This window comes from Carcharodon carcharias, chromosome 6, assembly GCF_017639515.1.
Source record: "Carcharodon carcharias isolate sCarCar2 chromosome 6, sCarCar2.pri, whole genome shotgun sequence".
In the NCBI taxonomy this organism is placed as follows: domain Eukaryota; kingdom Metazoa; phylum Chordata; class Chondrichthyes; order Lamniformes; family Lamnidae; genus Carcharodon; species Carcharodon carcharias.
This window is the reverse complement of record NC_054472.1, coordinates 75,400,376-75,421,163: the sequence shown is the minus strand read 5'-3', so window position 1 is coordinate 75,421,163 and position 20,788 is coordinate 75,400,376. Positions and strand designations below refer to the sequence as shown.

The 20,788-nt window shown below is 44.4% G+C and overlaps 1 protein-coding gene across 1 annotated transcript in view; it reads left to right on the top strand.

Moving 5' to 3' along the window:
* Positions 1–20,788, top strand: part of LOC121278804 (filamin A-interacting protein 1-like) — a 286,735-nt gene that overhangs the window by 59,669 nt on the left and 206,278 nt on the right. Inside the window, exon 5 of the mRNA XM_041189257.1 lies at positions 1,986–2,121. Coding sequence (XP_041045191.1) covers positions 1,986–2,121 — 136 coding nt within the window. The remainder of the gene's footprint in view (positions 1–1,985; positions 2,122–20,788) is intronic.

Genomic DNA, 20,788 nt, shown 5'->3' with positions numbered 1-20,788 from the left:
GGGGTTCCTGATTCCTGATCTCATTCCTGGGCTTTCTGATTTCTGCCGGGGCCTTTTAAGGGTGCGACTTGGTTCAGATCAAATGCCTGCATCCTGCACTCCAAACTTAGTCAGCTCCATTGCGAAGATAGGCACGTCCAGTCCTCTACAATTTTCATGTAGTCAGGCGAGCTTTTTAAAGAGTCATGGTTTCACAGCACCTCAAAAGGTGTCATGAACCATGGTCTGCATGATGAAAACTTTTGAAAGGTAAGTTTAAAAGGCCCTTTCATGCTCCCTATGCATTTTATAGGTTTTATAGTGTATAGTGAGTCAAGGGGCATGAAAGCCCCACAGCTTGACAAAGGAAACATGAGGGTCTGTGGAGGTTGGGCGGAGGGGCATAAGGTAGCATGGATGGAGCATGGGAAGTGTGTGGCTTGTGTGAGGAGTGTGGGTTGAAGGGCCTTACTTTTCTCATTATAGCTGGGATGGAGTCCCAGCAGCACCAAGGTGGGCCTTTTAAACAGCCCACCTCGGCACCGGGCGGCCTCTGTGGCTCCCTCCGACCGCTTTCACAGGTTGGCTGTCTCAGCTGCATTCCACACTCGACCCATCAATGAAGATCCCATCTTTGCGGACACTTTCTCCCGAGGTGGGCATGCGAGGCTGGGAATTTTCCTGACTCCCACTACCCGTCTCAAAAATGAAAATCCAGGCCCAAGACTCTTTCAGGAAGCTTTCATCTATGATTCTCGCCATAATTGTGAGTAAGACCAAGATGATATTGGCATTAGGTTAGAGGTATGTGAATATTGTGGAACGAAAAAGTGGAAAAAAGAGCCATCTTCCATGTGTTGTGTAAATGGTAACATCTGATTGCCATCCTTAAATGAGCTGCCTGACCTACTGAATGTTGTTCTTATGGGAACAACAAGAAAATCAAAACATTCCTTGAAAAACATCAGTAAGTATAACAGCTGAGTAGGATCGTCAATAAATCTCTTTATTTTGGCTCAAGAAGGAAGTTCTAATGTGGTCTATCATTAAATATTTAATGTTTCAACAAACATTGAAAATGCAGACAGTGGCACTGAAAATGTAGAGGATGACACCACAGATGGTGTCTTTGACACTGATGATGAAATATTCAGAATATTAACAAACACTGAAGAAATAGGTGTAGATGTTGATTTTGATCCTGAGGATTTTGAGCGATATTGAGGATGTAGAGTATGATTAGTAGAAATCATATAGGCAGAATTGTAAATCTAATTAAACTAGAGTTAAGTAAAGTAAACAAAAGTAAATTCATTGTGAAAAAAATCGTCAAATAATATTTTTGAGCATAATAATTGTGTGAATTTAGGTATGTGTTTCATATTTGTATTATTAAAATTGTTGATTAAGAAGGTAATTGTGAATTATTGAATGAAACTTGTTGGATATGTGGTCCATATGCCCTTAGGATGAATATCTCAGCTTATTACTTAATAAAACAATTTTTTCTTATTTTTAGTACCTTATTTTTAACTCCAAACCCTTTATTTAAGAAATAGGAGCAGGAGTAGGCCATTTGACCCATTGAGAATTTCCTGGACTGAGGACGGGTAGCCCAGCTTGTACATGAATAAAATTGACAGCGTGTACATTATCTAGATCTTCATATTTCCTATTTTAGTTATGACTTAATTTGGTTTTTAGAAACGTGATATGACATAAAGCTTACTATGTTGAGCTCACCATGAAAGCTTGTTCCATCTGCTTTAATCATAGGTTTTTGCCTGTTTTATAATCTTTGCTTAAAATTATGTTAGTAAACATTGAGGTGCCTAATAACATAGTAAAATCATGCAATAAGTAAGATGTAATTATGATAAAGTAACTTGTATTTGCCATAATTTCGCTTTTGTAAATTTTTCACGAGCTGTTAGTAAAGATCGAAATGTTATGTATAGTAAATGGAATTTTATTTTGGCTATGAACTATATATTTATACCCAACAGAGAGAAATCAGAGGAGATTTTGAAGCCCCACTTGAAAAGCTTAAAATCCCAGTTGGTAGCCGGAGATCAATTGGCTCAAAGGCTTCCTGAGGAACTAAAGGAAGTGTTGTGTGACAGTGGAAGAAATAAGGCCGAGGTATGTTTAATTATATTATTCAAAGGAAATTAAATGCAGCAGAAAGTGCTTGAATACTCTGCAAATGTTAGCCTCTGTGGAGAGACCAGACAAGTTAATGAATGGTGCTCGCTGTTCATTATCTCAAAAAGCTACCCACAAAGATTTAGTGAGGTCTAGAACATAGGCCAGGATTTTCCGTGCCTGCCAGCGTCGGGAGTGTTTGGTGGTGTGAGTGGACAATATGGCACGATCAGTTTCATGATGGCGTGAAACCAGCTCATGATCGTCTGCTCAGCTGGCCGATGGCGGACCGCGTTCTCTGCCATCAGACGTTGGGAACCTCATTGTAATACAGCAGCATATCATTATTAGCCCTGCCCGCCGGAATTGTTCTCCCCCCCCACCCCCAGCTGGATCGTCCACCCACTGGCGGGAAAACACGCCGGTGTAGGACACACCTTGCCAACTGTGATGTGCAGAAGTTGGGACTTACCCGCCAGGGCTTTGCTCGCGTCGCAGACATTCAAGGAGCAGAAGATGCTGGAGCCTGACACCAGTTGCACATTGGGGGAACATCCATGGCATGCTGGGTGGATTGTCATGGATGTGGCTCTGCTGCGAAGCAGCGCATGTAAGTTGGATGATCACCGTTGATGCTCATGACGGATGATGTTGAGGGGATAGGAGAGGAAGGGTTAGGATTGCCTGGGAAAGGAAGAGGTTATGGGAGTTTGAGTTTGTGGGGAGGCAGGGGGAATGAAGGTCGTAGGATGGGTTGAGGTTGGGAGGGGGTGGAAATTAAGTTGTTGGGGGGAGGGAAAACGGAGGAGAGGGTAATGGGGGAGAAAATGGCAACTGGGGAGTTGGGTATAAGGGGGGCTAGAAGGTGCAAGGGAAGGAATGCGGAGAGGGGAGGGTGTCTGGGGGGAGGAAGGGGTGTGGAGAGGAGAGGGTGTCCAGGGGGAGGGAGTAAGGGCGGAGGAAGAACTAGGAGCGGAGGAAGGAGTCAGGAAGGGGGTAGTGGTAACGCTGGAGGAAGAAGCAAGGCTGGAGGAATAGGTAAGGCTGGAGGAATGAGTCGGGAGGGGGGAGGGGCTAAGGGTGGTGGAAGAGGTAAGGGTGGAGGAAGGGGGAGGGACTAAGGGGGATTGGGAGGACTAGTGGGGGTGGGAAATGGGTTCTGGCAATGGGGAAGGGGCTCCAGAGGGAGGAAAGGGGGGAAGGGGTGTGGAAAGGGGGGATGTGCATGTGAACGTGCATGGGAGGGGTCAGATAGGTTCATGTCTGCCTCCTGGGGAGTGAACTGAGTGTGGGCATGGTATGGAAGAAGGGCCCTGGGGGTGGGAAGGAGCAAGTTTGGTAGGGGTGAACGTGGGGGGGGGGGGTGGGGGGTGTCTGATGGGGGAAAGGAAATGGATGACTGGGGGAGGGTAAAGGACAGGGGAGCGAAAGTAAAACCAAATTAGTGCCGTGCCATCCAAATTGAAAGTGAAACGAGAGTCGTGGTGGACGAGATCAGGTGCTGCATGGGAATGTGATGAGTGCGTGGGCGGAGATGCAGGTCAGCTCAGGTGGACGACCGAAAGTGAACTCCAGCAGGCAGCATTGAAAATGCTTAGGACATTGAGATGAGTGTGAAACGTGAAGGATCCGCATTTGTGGGAGTGTTCTTGCACTAGGCTCCGAAAAACCCTGCCCTGCAAACATTTTTCCTTCTAGAATCACTCGTGGGCCGGCTGCTCCCTCTGCGGTGATGGGTCTTCCAGGCTACTTATTTCCACCTCTTCACTGGAGGAGGAGTCCACTTGGCTGCAGGTGAAGATGTGGATGGAGCTGAAGAACTGGCTGGCTATGGGTGTCGGTTCCAGACCTCCCTGTGAATCATAGTAGAGATAATATTGCATGGTAACAGAGTCAAAAGCAGGAGAGGAAGCACCCGCGGTTGCGTTGAGGGAGGCTTGATGTGGTGCAAGGTGCTCAGGTTAGTGTTCGCTGCCGACTTTACCGTCACCACAGGCATGGTCCACGTCCTTGTCAGCTAGCGTGATGGCACACTCCTCAAAGTGAGTGAGAGGCCTAATGTGGGCCACTCCACCCACAGTCTGGTGATGTGAGCGGGCTTCTCATGTAAGAAAGCAGATGGAGAGAATGTGATTATAACACATGGCACTGCATGTAATGTTTGTGTGGTGAGCGGCGCCATGGACATGAATGAGGATGTGAGCTTGAGAGGATATATGAGCCTGATGAAGATGTGAGGGTGTGCGTGAGTTAATGGTGTTGTCCCTTGATGTGTGAGATCCCTGTGCATGTGTGATGGGTTTGTGTGTGAGTTGAGAGTGATGAGAAGAGCGAGTTACCCTGAAGAATGGATGAGACCATTCACCCTATAGTGGCACTGGGTGGCGGTCCTCTTTTGCAGGGCACTGGCACTGACCACTGCCTCCCAAACCTGGTTGGTAACACCGATGCCCACCCTGCAGCCAGAGCAGGGGTAGAGGACATTGCGATGGGCCTCCACGGCATCCAAAAAGCGTTCCAGTGATGCATCATTACACTGGGGGCTGCAGTCTTCTTATGATAAAAGCAAAAAACTGTGGATGCTGGAAATCGAAAATAAAATCAAAAATACCTGGAAAAGCTCAGCAGGTCTGGCAGCATCTGTGGAAGGGAGCACAGTTAACATTTAGAGTCCGCATGACTTTTCAATAGAACTAAGGAAAAATCGAGAAGGGGTGAAATATAAGCTGGTTTAAGGGGGGAGGGGAGGTTTAAAGTGGGTCTTGTCCCAACCCCCCCCCTTAAACCAGCTTATATTTCACCCCTTTTCTATTTTTCCTTAGTTCTGTTGAAGAGTCATGCGGACTCGAAACGTTAATTGTGCGCCCTTCCACAGATGCTGCCAGACCTGCTGAGTTTTTCCAGGTATTTTTGTTGTTGTTGCTGTAGTCTTCTTGCCTTTTGTGAACATCCTTTCTGCAGTAGTCGTGGTTTGGAAGCACTGAGCTATGTGCGTGCAGCTAGACTTTAAGTATGATGCCCAGCATGATGAAGTGGTAAGGTGATGGAGGGTGGGCAAAGAAATGGCGAAGAAATGGAAATGGCGTGTTTCCTGGGAATGCATAAATAATATGGCTGGTTTGGGACAATATAGTATGAAAACCTGCCATTGCTTTTTACCTGCCCGCTACCACACTTAGCGCAAATCTGGGATGATTCCACCTACAGCTTTCCTCATTTTTGTTGTCTGTTCCTTTTTGCCACCATCTACAAGGGATCTGTAGCATCCAACAGCAGGACAAACAGTAGGCAGGCTGATCAGCCAATCAGATTGAATAATTCTTAGACAGCAAGCCATGAAGGAAAAAACAGAGAATGTAAGTCACATTCAAATCATTGTACGGTCAGCAAAATAAAGATCAGGACATACACATGGAGGTAAGGGAAAAACATAAATGTCAGGACAGGCTTTTAAAACAATAGCTTTTGTTTTGTTAAAAATCTGTAATTTTTAAATGTTCTTAGGCAATGAGACACCAGAATTGAAGAATTAGTTTTTCAGGGCTAGAGGGATTGTTCAATATTTATTACTTAGTACATCATTTAAAAATACAGTTACTCCTGTTCTGAATAGGGTTTAACATTTTCATTGGTTTTACAGTATGAATAGTGCATGGATAGTTGTAGTTCACAATAAATCAGCGATTTCTAATGGTTCCATCAGTGAAGACTGCAACAGTACACCCCAAGGAGGTCCAGGGTATCGCTGACTGTAACTTCTGAATGTACGGATGCCAGATGGTGCGCTGACAGAATTGCCAATCATTGTACTGCAAATTCTGGGGCATTGTTTTACTTGTGTAACCTTTTTCAAAGGGGGTTTACACTCAAAGTGTTAACTTATCTACTCTGTCCATTGAGGCTAACAGGCCTGCTATGCCATTGTAGCATTTTCTATTTTTGTTTTACATTTTAACTATCTTCAGAGTTTTTCTTTAACTTGTATAGTTAATGTTCTTCATATGATATAAATATTAGTCTTTGATCGACAAACTTAAAGAAATATTTTAAATTATACATTCATGTGAATTTACTGCAGCTTTCTTTTGTTTATGCCTTATGTCATAAAATATTCTGCATCTATTAAATTCCTTTAGAACGTACCTATAAATTCACTGTCTTCCTAGCAATGACCAAATATAACTAATGTAATATAAGTAGGATATCACATCCTTCAACAATTTCTGTAATGTATCAAAGAGAATTTAATCATGAAGTAAGATAAAGTACATTAAGTCATTTTAAAAATGAGGAAAACCAATTACAATCTTATACTTTTTTTCAAAATAACAGGGTCACAAACAATATAATTTCTATATTTGTCTCTTAGAAGATAGTTTATACATAATAGAACTATGATACTTTCAACAGACAAGATTCACTCTAATTACACCACCAACAGCCATTATCTTTGAGCTAAAAATTGTAGTGCACTTGTAGCACAATGGCATTTGCTGTACTGAATGAATTAAACAATAGAGTTGGATCTAATATAGACTGGCTATTCAAAGTAGTAATGATTTTTTAAGGGCATTTGAATTTTTATTAAATAGACAAACTCTCTGCTGAAGCAATCGTTAATATGCATTATCTGGAAAGTATCAAGCTGCGAGAACTTTTCACTGTATATAGTATTTTCACAAGCTTCTTTTTAGGCAATAAACTAATGTTTTATTATAATGTAGTGGTTGCTGATAAGTAGCATTTTTATCACTTGATGCTTTGATATAAAACTACAATACTTAACATTGTTAAACTTTTAATTTTACAGAACAAATAAATGTAAAAGTATTTACCAACAACATAACAGTATAAAGTCAAAACAAAGTGATACGATTGCATTATCTGCATCTATTAAAATCTCAGTTGTGTTTCTAAAATTTGACAGAACAAATCATTGGAAAACATCCTAGAGCATTAATTTTTACTTGCGCCTTCTGTAGTTTGTGCATTGAATGATAACAATGTCATGAATATAGCTTGTTGTATGTTGTAATATTCAACTTGCTTGATGAAAAATATTGTGAATAATTTTAAATTATGTGTATTCAATGGTTTCAAATAAGGGTTGGGTATCTATGCAGTATCCATGAAGAGGTAAAAAGGTTTATAGAAATTTATAAAGCTCAAAAAAGTAGACACTTCAACGCTTTTCATTATAAAAAGCTTAACTGTTTCATAGAAGAAGTCTCCATTTTCAATCTCCCAACTGTCTAGCTTTTGGCCCTTCGTTTACCACAGCAACTCCCTCAAGTCTGTTTTTGCTGCCTCTTTGTCCTATAAAACCCTCATTTTCTCCTGCCCTGGTTGTTCCCCCTGTCATCGTCCTCATTTTCCTCCCTCAAGCCCAAGAGATTTTACAAATATGGCATACGGTTGACTCAACTAATCATCACATGATTTGGCTGGAACAAAAGAAGCACAATTAGACCTTCCCCTTCTTTCCCAAAACTGCTAACAATCCAGGATCATATTGGAATGCAGAAATAGCCCCATGAATTATTTTCTCTGCTATCAACTGTCTCCTTAAACCCCTCTCCCCTTGCCCCTACATCCTGGCCTCCTATGTTTGAGAAGCTCATGGACTTCTTTGTCACTAAGATTGAGATGATCCATTCAGCTGTCCTGTCATATTCCTTTCTTTCCCATCAGCCGCTATGCTAGACCTCGCTCAAGGTTCAACCCCTGCATCTAGCCTAAATGTTATCCCATCATTCTATCTATCTTACCTGTCAACACTTCTACAACTCCTTTTGCTTGGATGATGCCCATCTGGTCCTTATAGGTTTCCTCTATTTTAAAAGGTGTTGCCTAAGTGACCAAAATCGTGATGCCCTATGCCAATACCTTAATTTTTTGCTTTGACTAACTACCCTCAACTTGTTCACCAGTATGTAGAATAGGTAGTGTATCAGAAAATATAACACAAGCTCCTTGCTGAAAGTTTCCTTCCTTAGGCTGGAATCGTCCCAGATTTGCACTAAGTGCAGTAGCGGGTGGGAAAAAGGACGTTTTACCCACTGGCCGCAATGGCGGCTTATCACACCGTATTGTCCAAATCCCACTTCATTAATCAAGCATTCCCAGGAAACATGTCATTTGGCTGGCGGGCAGCCTCCGATTTGCCCGCCATGCTGTCATCTCGCTGCTTCCTCACAGCAGAAGCCATATCTAAAGTGCAGTCACGTGCGCACCTCTTAGTGCTTCCGGCCCAGAACTGCTGCGCAGAAGACATGGCCCCGAAAGGCAAGAGGACTGTAGTCCTTCGATTCAGTGACACGTCCCTAGAATGCCTTTTGGACCCCATTGAGGCCCGCCGTGGGTCCTCTAGCTCCGTTCTGGGCGAAGGTCAGCAAGCAAGGTCACCAATCCTGCATGGGAGGCAGTGGTAGCGGTGGTCAGCACCAACGCCCTGCAAAAGAGGACAGCCACCCAGTGCCAAAAGAGGATGAGTGATCTCCTTTCCACCGGGATAAGTTACTCTTCTCATCACACTCAACTCATACACTCACAAATCCATCACACATCCACAGAGTTCTCACACCTCAAGACAACAACACCAATTGCGCACAACCTCACATCTCCATCAGGCTCATATCCTCTGGAGCTTGTTTTCTCATCCAGTCCATGGGTTGAATTTTCCCCCGCTTTGGAGGGGTTGTGGGGGGGCGGGTGGGAGTGAGTGCGAACCCGATTGGTGCCAATGATCGGGTTTGTGCTACTACTGTATGTGGGCGAGCCAATTAAGGCCCGCCCAGTGTGATGCTCGCCTGGAACCGCTAAGCGGCCCCTGTGTGATTGTGGAGTTGTGGGATGGGCGGTGGAGTGATATTCACTGAGTCCGAGTCTGTGCTCTTTCGCGCATGTGAGTGAAAACACGCAGAAATCTCCTTGAGGCACAAAGGTGCCTCAGGGAGATTTGTTTAAGTTTTAAACATCTGAATAATGTAATTTAAAAACTTTTAAAACATGCCCCCTCATGTGACAGTGCTGTCAATGAATTTTTAAAATAATTTTCATTGCACATTTAAACCCTTCATGAAACCTGCCCGTGGATGAGGTTCCATGAAAAATGCGAAGGCCACCTGGGCTCTTCGCCTACCACCAACCTTAAGGTTGGATGGGCAGCTCATTTAATTATATCATTTAGTTTTTAACAGGCCTTAATACGCATTTGACAGTTTGGCAGACGCGCAGCTGACTCAGCTCCCAATCGCCGACCAGAAAATTCTCCCCATGGTTCTGCTCACCACACAAACATTCCATGCAGTGCCATGAGACCTGCTCACACTCGCTCCATCTGTTTTCATGCAGGAGAAACTGGCTCACAGCAGCAGGGAGAGGTCCCAGAGCAGGGGTGGAGTGGCCCACGTTAGGCCCCTCGCTCACTTTGAGGAGTATGCCATTGCGCTGACTGGTGAGACCATGGATCATGCCTACGGTGACGGTGAGGTCGGCGGTGAACACCCACGTGAGGATCCTGTACCACATCGTCCCCCTCTCAACACAACTGTGTATGCTCTGTCCCCTGCTTTTGACTCTGCCGTCATGTGCTAATCATCTCTACTTTGGTTCACAGGGAGCTCTGCCAGGTGACCAGTGTCCTCAGCCAGCCAGCCTCTCAGCTCCATCCAGGTCCTCGCCTCCTCCATTAAAGAGCTGGAAATAAGCAGCCTGGAGACCCATCACAGCGCTTACCCACGTCCTCTACCAGCACAGAGAGACACACTTCGGTGGGACCTAGATCTAGAGCAGGCCTTGGTTCACAATCTGCTGGTCACCATACAGACACGAGTACACAGCAGGAGGATATAGGTTCAGCTGAGCTCCCCGGCACTTGGAGGACTGCTGGGGAAGAGGCATCTGTGGGGTCCGAGTCAGATGACGAGCCTCTGGATTCGGCCTTCCAACTCATCGTGGAGAGTCATCAGAAGGCGGGGGAGCATCATGCAGAGCTGTTGGAATCTCTCAACAGAGTGGCATGCGAGTCGGAAGAGTGAGTCCACCTGTTCTTCGATGAAGCAGTGCCCACATGTGCGTGTATGGAGTTCTCTATGGGAAGGATAGTGCATGCCATTGAGACCCTGGTCCAGTACAAGGTGAAGATGCGCGCAGACCTGCACTCCATCGTGGTACCCATGGTTGAATTCCTGCAGTGACAATGTAAGAGGGAAATGGAGTACCTCAATGTTCCCCCAGGTGCTCCTCCCCTCAAGGAGTCAATCCGCAGCCCTCAGGCACCTAAAGGGTGGAGGAATGGCAGTTGGATACCGTTGGATCATCCACTCAGGAATCTCAGAGGCTCCCTCCGAGTCCCCTTTCCCTGTGACCCCCTCAACCTCGTCCTCTATCACCGCAGAGGGAGCAGCTGGCCTACGGGAGGACAGCCAAAGCAAGCCGGGGGCCCCAAGGACTCGGCTGTCCAGAAGACGCAAGCCAAAGTCATCAGAGGCAACAGGACCAACCAATGCACAAGCTGTCTCCACCCCTGCTGCATATATCAAGGCAGCACCTAGAGGAAATGTAGGCCTAGAAAAGTTAAGAAATCCTGATCACAAGTGTTTCCATGGGTGAACACATTTTGTCACTTGATAATCTAAAAATTATATTCACTTTCACTGAATAATGTGTAATGGTGTCTTTCAGCTTCATTTGCATGCTTTGAAAGTCCTCTTGCTGCATTCCTCCCCCACTAGCAGTTCTGCTGCACGCAGCTCGCCCACGAGTGATTTTGGAGGGGGAAGTGTGTGTGGCAGGGCCTTTCGGAGCCTCATGCAAGCACTCTCCCACGCAAGCACTCTTCCACGCATGCAGATCCTTCCTCCATCACACTCGTCTCAATGTCCTGAGTATTTTCAATGCTGCCTGCTGGGGTTCTCTTTCAGTTGTCCATCTGAGCTGACCTGCATCTCCGCCCACCCACTGACCGCACTCCCATGCAGCACCTGTTCCTGCCCAACATGAAGCTGCTTTCACTTTCGATGTTGCAAAATGTATTGGTGAAGTATGTATTTAGTTCTGCTGTCCTTTTCTCCCCCGCATTCGCCCATATCCTTTCCCCTATCACTGTTGACCCCACTGGCATCACCTTCCACCTCCCCACCATTTCCTACCAGCCAGAACCTTTTTCTTTCCAAAATGTCCAGTTGAACGTGTGCATTCCCTACCTTCCTGAGAATCACACCCCCATCCACATTGACATCCCTGACCACCTCCTTCCCAGCCCGGGGTCTGTGTCTGCCTCTGAATCTCCACCAACCAACCTTGCTGTCCCTTCTACTGCTACTGTTGCACCTTCACCCTTCCACCCTACTGGCTCACTCTGCCCTCTCTCATTCTCACTATTCCCTCCTACCACGCGCAACCTTATTTCACTCCCCAGGAGGCGGTCATCGACGCCACAGACCCCTTCCTTGCATGTTCTCCCCCACTTTACTCCTTCCTTCATCCCCCCCTTACTCCTTCCTTCATCCCCCCTTGCTCCTTCCTCCTCCCCTTTTGCTCCTTCCTGCCCCCCTTTTGCTTCTTTCCCCTCTGAACTCCTGCGCTTACACCTTGCTCCCACCTTACACCTACCTCCCCAGTTGCCACATTCTCCCCGTTACCCCCTCCACACCCCCTATACCCTACCTCCCCCTGCCAACCTCACCAGGCCCTGACACCTTCTTTCCCTCCCCCTCCCAACCTGCCCCCTCCCCTCTACACTTTCTTCTCCCATTCACAGCTGGATCTTGATGATTATCCATAGCAGACTATGGCCAAAACACAGATGTCCTGAAGCAGACACTATGTCCATATAAATCCACCTGGTATGCAATGCATGTGTCCCTCCAGGGTCTGGTGGCTGTAGGGCTCCAGCATCTTCTGCTCCTTGGCTGCTCACAATGTGATCAAGGCCCTGATGGTAAGTCCTGACTTCTCCACGTCACACTTGTCAGATGTGTTCTGCAACGGCATGTTTTCCTGCCGATGTGGGCGGTAAATTTGATTTGGGGAGATGATTCCGGCAAGCAGGGCTTATAATAATATGCAGATATATTAAAATGAAGTTCATGACATCTGGCGGTGGTAAAGGCGGCTCACTATTGACGGGTGGAGCAGACGATCGCAAACTGGTTTCACGACACTGTGAAACCGATTTTTGGCCTCCTTGCCAGTTTGTCCGCTCACGCCCGCCATGATGCCCAACGCCAACAGGCACAGACAATTCTGCCCTTAGTCTAACATGAAGGACCTCTGGTCTACTACTAGCTATGCTATTTGTTCCCATCTGTTAATTTTACTTCCTATTTCACACTTTCCTACTTTGCAGACAAATTGTGTCTCATGGTATTCAAAGCCTTGTTGACAACAGATGATTTGCTCACTTGTGTGTAGTTCCCTAGGTCATAGCTTTTTAAAGATTAATGTTATTTTCATTATTTTCAAATTCTCGGGCATTACCCCAGTTTCTAATGATCCTCAGAGATAATGGCATTGGAGATGTGACTAATTTTGCTTGCTACTTCTGTAAGTATCTTAATAATCTTGGACTAGTGCCTTGTTTTCCTTTGTCTTCCCCTGTCTATTTATAACCAACTCTCCCCTTTGTGGGAGATGGTGGCATTGTGGTAATGCCACTGGACTAGTAATTCAGAGGCCCAGGCTAATGCTCTGAGGGGTATGGATTCAAACCCCATTATTGTAGCTGGTGGATTCATTTCATAAATCTGGAATATAAAATGAGTCTCGTTAATGGGCACCATGACAACTGTCATTGATTTTTGTAAAATGTTCTTTAGGGAAGAAAATCTGCTGTCCTTACCTGGTCTGGCCTACATGTGACTCCAGACCCTCAGCAATGTGGTTGACTCTTAACTGCCCTTTGAAATAGCTTAGCAAATCATTCAGTCAAGGGCAATTAGGGATGGGCAAGAAATGCTGGCCTTGCCAGGGACTCCCACACCCTATGAAAGAATTTTTAAAAAATCTGTTCAATCAGCACTTCCTGGGTTAGACATTAGTTTGAGCCTATTTTCGGTCTGGGGCAGAGTTCAACCTCTATGCTGGGGAAACTATTCCCGTTCTCTGTGAATACAGAAGAAAATTATGTGTACTTCATAGACTGCAAAGGTGATATGGTATTTCATGGGTCCCCACATTTCCTTTTTCCTGCAAATGTGTATTTATAGAAATCATTGACTTTTTTTAATATAATTTTTCCTACTTTCATAAGATTTTTCATTTTAGGGCTGTGATTTTCCGGCCCCGTCGCAGGTGGGACCTGCCCGTGGGTAAAGCAGTGCCCCAGCCAGAAGTCCATTGACTTGCGATGGGACCGGAAGATCGCGGTGGCAGGCGGGAGTGGAAAATCGTCGATTTCCTGACAAGTTTCTTAACCAATTTTTACCGTTGGCAGCAGTGTGCACTTTGGCAGCACCTCCCAAACCTGTTACACCTACCACCTAGAAGGACAGGGGCAACCAGTGCTTGGGAATAGCATTGACTCCAAGTTGTAAAAAAAGTGTAACGTGTTTTGGGCCTTGAAACTCTGTTATTTTCAGGTAATTCCAGCTTTGTGAGATATCATTTCTGTTAATGTGCAAACATGGGAGGGTTTGCATGTGGTTTGGAAACTGATCCTTGAGTCCATCCAAGCTTTAAGAACTTATCAGTGTTACATCACTCCTTAACAATTAATTCTGCTGAAGGCAGGATGCTTCATGTTAATATTAGTTTCGTGAGAAAACTAGAACATAGCAATCTTTCACACTGTATCAGTGGTATTCCTTTCATATATATTTCTCTGATTTTTTTAATATATCGATAAATAGCTCGACCAACAAGACTTGATCAACAGCTGCACAACCAGATAGCAGCCAATAGAAACAAAAGTAGTTTATAAAAAAATTGAATTTGCGGGGAAAATAATTGATATAATAGGTAATAGTCTGATTAACAGTTATCCTTATTGTGTGTGTTTTTGGCATCCAGATGTTTGTATAACACATCTGTCTAACATCACGGGGCACTTAAACAGCTTGTCTCTTTCTAATTAAGTCATTATGCACATTTGTACATGTGTATATTAGCGGTTTATTCCACATTCTAGTGTAGACAGAAATATTGCATGCATCAACCTTGGCAGACAAGATGTTTCAAAAATTTAACAGTTTTTAGGTGACAGTTTTACATTGCCTTTTTTAACCCTTATTAACTAAAGAAAAAATGCAGCATTTGAAAAGAGAAATTACTGAAACATGATTGAATAGTTATTGCTTAACAGAAAATGCATTGAAGTCTTTATTTGTTAATGACATTGTTGCATTCTATTGAATCAACCTCTAAAAAGCATGGTAATAGTTAAAAATGTAAGTTTAGAGATTATTTTAATTGAAAATATTGAATTGTGGAGCTGCCACTGCTCACCTTGCTCTTCGTTTCTTTTGCAATTTATAATTGATTTAATAATTTAATATTCCCATCATCACAGATGAATTATTTATTACCCATAAGCTCTTATCTGACTAATTATTTAATTTTAGTGGATGCAAGTGTTTCATTAAAAGCTGAATAGTCATGTTCAGTGATATATCAAACTTAAACATGACAGTGATGCATGGAGATAAGGCAACTGAAGTTTATCAGCTAAGATAAAAGCAAAAAACTGTGGATGCAGGAAATCCAAAACAAAAACAAAAATACCTGGAAAAACTCAGCAGGTCTGGCAGCATCTGTGGAGAGGAACACAGTTAATGTTTTGAGTCCGCATGACTCTTCAACACAACTAAGGAAAAATAGAAAAGGGGTGAAATATAAGCTGGTTTAAGGGGGGTGGGGGGGGGGGGGGTGGGACAAGAAGAGCAGGATAGAGGGCCAGTGATAGGTGAAGATAAGCAAAAGATGTCACAGACAAAAGGACAAAGAGGTGTTGAAGGTGGTGATATTATCTAAAGGAATGTGCTAATTAAGGGTAGAAAGCAGGACGAGCAAGGTACAGATAGCCCTAGTGGGGGTGGGGTGGGGTGAAGGAATCGAAAAAGTCTAAAAGGTAGAGATAAAACAATGGATGGAAATACATTTAAAAATAATGGAAATAGGTGGGAAAAGAAAAATCTATATAAATTATTGGAAAAAACAAAAAGGAGGGGGAAAATCGGAAAGGGGGTGGGGATGGAGGAGAGAGTTCATAATCCAAAATTGTTGAACTCAATATTCAGTCCTGAAGGCTGTAAAGTGCCTAGTCAGAAGATGAGGTGCTGTTCCTCCAGTTTGCGTTGAGCTTCACTGGAACAATGCAGCAAGCCAAGGACGGACATGTGGGCATGAGAGCAGGGTGGAGTGTTGAAATGGCAAGCGACAGGGAGGTCTGGGTAATGCTTGCGGACAGACAGAAGGTGTTCTGCAAAGCGGTCACTCAGTCTGCGTTTGGTCTCTCCAATGTAGAGGAAACCACATTGGGAGCAATCATTCCCTCCGTGACACCCTGGTCCACTCCTCCATTACCCCCTACACCTCTACTCCCTCCCACGGCACCTTCCCATACAACAGCAGAAGATGCAACACCTGCCCCTTTACTTCCCCTCGCCTCACCGTCCAAGGGCCCAAACATTAATTTAAGCACCATTTCACTTGCATTTCCCTCAACTTAGTCTACTGCATTCGTTGCTCCCTATGCGGTTTCCTCTACATTGGAGAGACCAAACGCAGATTGGGTGACTGCTTTGCAGAACACCTTCCGTCTGTCCGCAAGCATTACCCAGACCTCCCTGTCGCTTGCCATTTCAACACTCCACCTTGCTCTCATGCCCACATGTCCGTCCTTGGCTTGCTGCATTGTTCCAGTGAAGCTCAACGCAAACTGGAGGAACAGCACCTCATCTTCCGACTAGGCACTTTACAGCCTTCCGGACTGAATATTGAGTTCAACAATTTTAGATCATGAGCTCTCTCCTCCATCTCCCCGCCCGCCCCCCCCCCCCCCCCCCCCCACTTTCTGATTTTCCCCCTCCTTTTTGTTTTTTCCAATAATTTATATAGATTTTTCTTTTCCCACCTATTTCCATTATTTTTAAATGTATTTCCATCCATTGTTTTATCTCTACCTTTTAGACTTTTTCGATTCCTTCACCCCACCCCACCCCCACTAGGGCTATCTGTACCTTGCTCGTCCTGCTTTCTACCCTTAATTAGCACATTCCTTTAGATAATATCACCATCTTCAACACCTCTTTGTCCTTTTGTCTGTGACAGCTTTTGCTTATCTCCACCTATCACTGGCCCTCTATCCAGCTCTTCTTGTCCACCCCCCCACCCCCCTTAAACCAGCTTATATTTCACCCCTTTTCTATTTTTCCTTTGTTGTGTTGAAGAGTCATGCGGACTCGAAACGTTAACTATGCTCCTCTCCACAGATGCTGCCAGACCTGCTGAGTTTTTCCAGGTATTTTTGTTTTTGTTTTGAAGTTTATCAGCTGCTGTTTGTATTTCTATGAAAGTTCTTTCAGGCTGAACTGATAACTTCAGATTAAAGAGTTTGATAGAATAATTTGATTAGTAGCATGTGGTTAAACTTGTTTGAGTAATATACCTGATTAGCGAAACCATTTTCATTACAGATGTGATAACTAGACATAACTAGGGATACCACAGAGAAAAATGGAAAAACCTCTCCATCAAAATACCCACAAGTCAATCGACTTCCTGTTTTTAAAAATATCATATGTACCGGGTACTTGAGAAATCTGGCTCAATATTTGTTTTGCGTGATCTATAACATTTGGCAAGCTCAGTTAATACGATAATGACGAAAGAAATGCTCAACAAAAAATCTACAAAGTACAACTGCTCCAGTCTTCTTGTCAAATATTTGGCTAATAAATACTAATAGTCATGAACGCTGTTGAAAAAGTAAGAGAGCCAGAATTTGAACCTATTAAAAACCACAGACAAAACATCCTAAATGCAATTGGAGAGAGATTCTACAGTCTGAGCATGAAGTATGCCTAATTTTTTAGGATACCTTAATAGTAATTAATCTACCTAAATAAGAGATTACTTCTTTTATAGTCTCAAACAAAATTTGGGTGATTTTCAAAATTATTTGAGGGAAAAAAAGGAGAAAAATTTTATAACTTTATTTAGGTGAAATTTATACAGGGTGATTTTTTTTTTAAAGCGGGGAGTGACTTTTAACAACTTATCTGTTGAATGGGTTAGGCAGATCATTGAAATAGTGAAAAGTGACTTATTGCACTGTTCCCACCAGAAACCTGCCAACTGTTATTTTAATTGGGAGTAGTTTCTGATGGCAAACTTAACTACCAGAAACCTCTTTTAACATTGACTTGTTATGAGAGCGAAGTGCATGTATTTCTTTCTGGCTTTATTCAGTGGGGGGATATTAGATGGACAGACATATCAGTTTCTATCATATCTATCATACCAGATGCCAGGATTAATGCTTTGGAGACAATGGTTCAAATCCCACCATGGTAGATGGTGGAATTTAAATTCAAATAATTAATACAATCTGGAATAAAAAACTAATCTCATTAAGGATGCACATGAAACTATTGGATTGTCATTTAAAAAAAATCTGGTTCAATAATGCCCTTTAGGCAAGAAAAACCTGCTGTGCTTACCCGATCTGGTTACACGTGATCTCAGACCCATAGCAATCTGATTGACTCTTAATTGCCCTCTGCAGTGGCCGAGCAAGCCACTCAGTTGTATCAAACTGCCACAGAAATGTCAAATAAGAATAAAACCGGACTGACCGTCCGACATTGACCTAGCACGTCCTACCCAACTGACTGCGCAGCCCTCCTTACTAACATCTGGGGACTTGTACCAAAATTGGGAAAGCTGTCCCACAGACATATCAAGCAACAGCCTGACATAATCATATTCACCGAATCATACCTTACAGCCAATGTCAAAGACTCCTCCGTCACTATCCCTGGTATGTCCTCTCCCATGGTAGAACAGACCCACCAGAGGTGGCAGCACAGAGATGTACATTCAGTAAGGAGTGGCCGTGGAAGTCTTCAACATTGACTCTGAAGTCTCATGGCATAAGGTCAAACACGAGCAAGGAAACCACTTGCTGATTACCACCTACAGCCCTTCCTCAGCTGGTGAATCAGTACTCCTTCATGTTGAACACCAATTGAGGATAGTAAGGGCCACAGAATGTACTGTGGGTGGGGAATTTATGCCCATCACCAAGAGTGGTTGGTAGCACTGCCTGAACCCTGAAGGACATATCTGCCAGATTGGGCCTGTGGCCAATGGTGAGAGATAACAAGAGGGAAAAGCCTACTGAAACATCTCTATCAACAATCTATCTGTCTTCTTCTGAGGTTCTAAGCATCACAGATGCAAGTTTTCAGTATGTGATATCAAGAAACAGCAGAAATCACTGCATATAGCAAAGGTTAAGGGCCTTGGCATCATCCCAGCAGGTAACATTGTAGACCTGTGATCCAGAATTAATTGCGCCCTTAGCCAAGCTGTTCCACTACGGCTACATCTTTGGTATTCTCCCGGCAATGTGGAAAATTGCCCAGGTATGTATTGTCCACAAAAAGAAGGATAATTTCAATCCAGTTAGTTATCACCCCATCTGTCTACTCTCAACCAACAGCTAACTATTGGAAAGTGCATTTCACAATGCTATCAAGCAGCAGTTATTTAGCAATAACTTGCTCACCTATACTCAGGATAGGTTCTTCTGAGGATACTCTGCTCCAGACCTCATTACAGCCTTGATCCAAACATGGACAAAAGAGCTGAAGTCCAGAGAAGAGGTCAGAGTGACTGTCCTTGACATCAAGGCAACTTTTGACAGAGTGCAGCATCATGGAGCCCGAGCAAAACTGAAGTCAATGAGGATTAGGGGAAAATTCTCAACTGGTTGGAGTCATACACCACTCAAAGGAAGATGATTATGGTTGTTGGAGTCCAGTCATCTCAGCCCCAAGACATTGTTGCAGGAGTTCTTCAGGATAGTGTCATAAGTCCAACCTTCAGCTGCTTCACCAATGACCTTTCCACTAACATTAGGTCAGAAGTGGGGATGTTTGTTGATGGTTGCACAGTGTTCAGTAACATTCACAGCTCCTCAGATTTATGAAGTAGTCCTTGCCTGCATGCAGCAATATCTGGACAACATTCAGACTTGGGCTGATAAGTGGAAAGAAACATTCACATCATATAAGTGCCAGTCAATGATCATCTCCAAAAGAGAAGTCAACTTCCTGGGAGTTACATTGACTGGATTAATTGCACCCACCATATAAATACTGTGGCCAAAAGAGCAGGTCAGAGGCTGGGAATTCTGTGGCAAGCAATTCACCTCTTGACTCCCCAAAGCCTGTTCATCATCTACAAGTCAGGAATGTGATGGCACATTCTCCACTTGCTGGGTTAAGTGAAGCTCTGATAACACTCAGGAAGCTCAACACCATTCAGGATAAAGAAGCCCGCTTGTCGGCACCTCATCCACCACCTTAAACATTCATTCCCTCCACCACTGGTGCACAGTACCAGCAGTATGTACCATCCATAAGATGTACCTCAGCAAATTGCCAAGCCTTCTTCAACAGCACCTTCTAAATCTGCGACTTCTACCATCTAAAAGGGAAAGGGCAGGAGATGCAAGGAACACCGTCACCTGCAAGTTCCCTTTCAAGGCATACACCATCTGACTTGGAATTGACTTGACCATCTCCTGCCCATCCTGCGCATCCACCCTCACACCTTCCACTCCCTCCCAGAACCATGATAGGGGCCCCTTGTCCTCACTTATCACCCCACCAGCTTCTGCATTCAAAGGATCATCCTCCGCCATTTCTGCCAACTCCAGCATGATGCAACCACCAAACAGATCTTCCTTTCACCCCCCACTGTTGGCATTCTGAAGGGACCATTCCCTCCAGGACATCCTGGTCCAGTCCTCCATCACCCCTTACAGCTCAACCACCTCCCGCAGCACCTTCCCATGCAACCGCAAAAGGTGCAACACCTGACCCTTTACTCCACACCCCCCCCCCGTCCAAGGGCCCAAACACTCCTTTCAAGTGAAGCAGCACTTCACTTGCACTTCCCTCAATTTAGTCTACTGCATTCACTGCTCCCCGTGTGGTTTCCTCTACGTTGGAGAGACCAAAGGCAGACTGGGTGACCGCTTTGCGGAACGCCTTCGGTCTGTCCACAAGCATGACTCAGATCTCCCTGTCGCTTGCCATTTCAACACCCTGCTGTCATACCCATGTCCGCCCTTGGCCTGCTGCAATGTTCCAGTGAAGCTCAACGCAAACTGGAGGAACAGCACCTCATCTTCCGATTAGGCACTTTACAGCCTTCCGAACTTAACTTTGAGTTCAACAACTTCAGATCAGGAACTCTCTCCTCCGTCCTCACCCCTTTCCAATCCCTTTTTCTAATTATTATTATATATTTTTGAATATATATTTTTTTCACACCTCTTTCTATTATTTTTAAATTTGTTTCCATCCATTGTTTTATCTCCACCCTTTAGCCTATTTCGATCCCTTCCCCCCACCCCATCCCCACTAGGGCCATCTGTCACTTGCTCATCCTGCTTTATACCCTTAATGTCACCATTAGCACATCCTTTAGC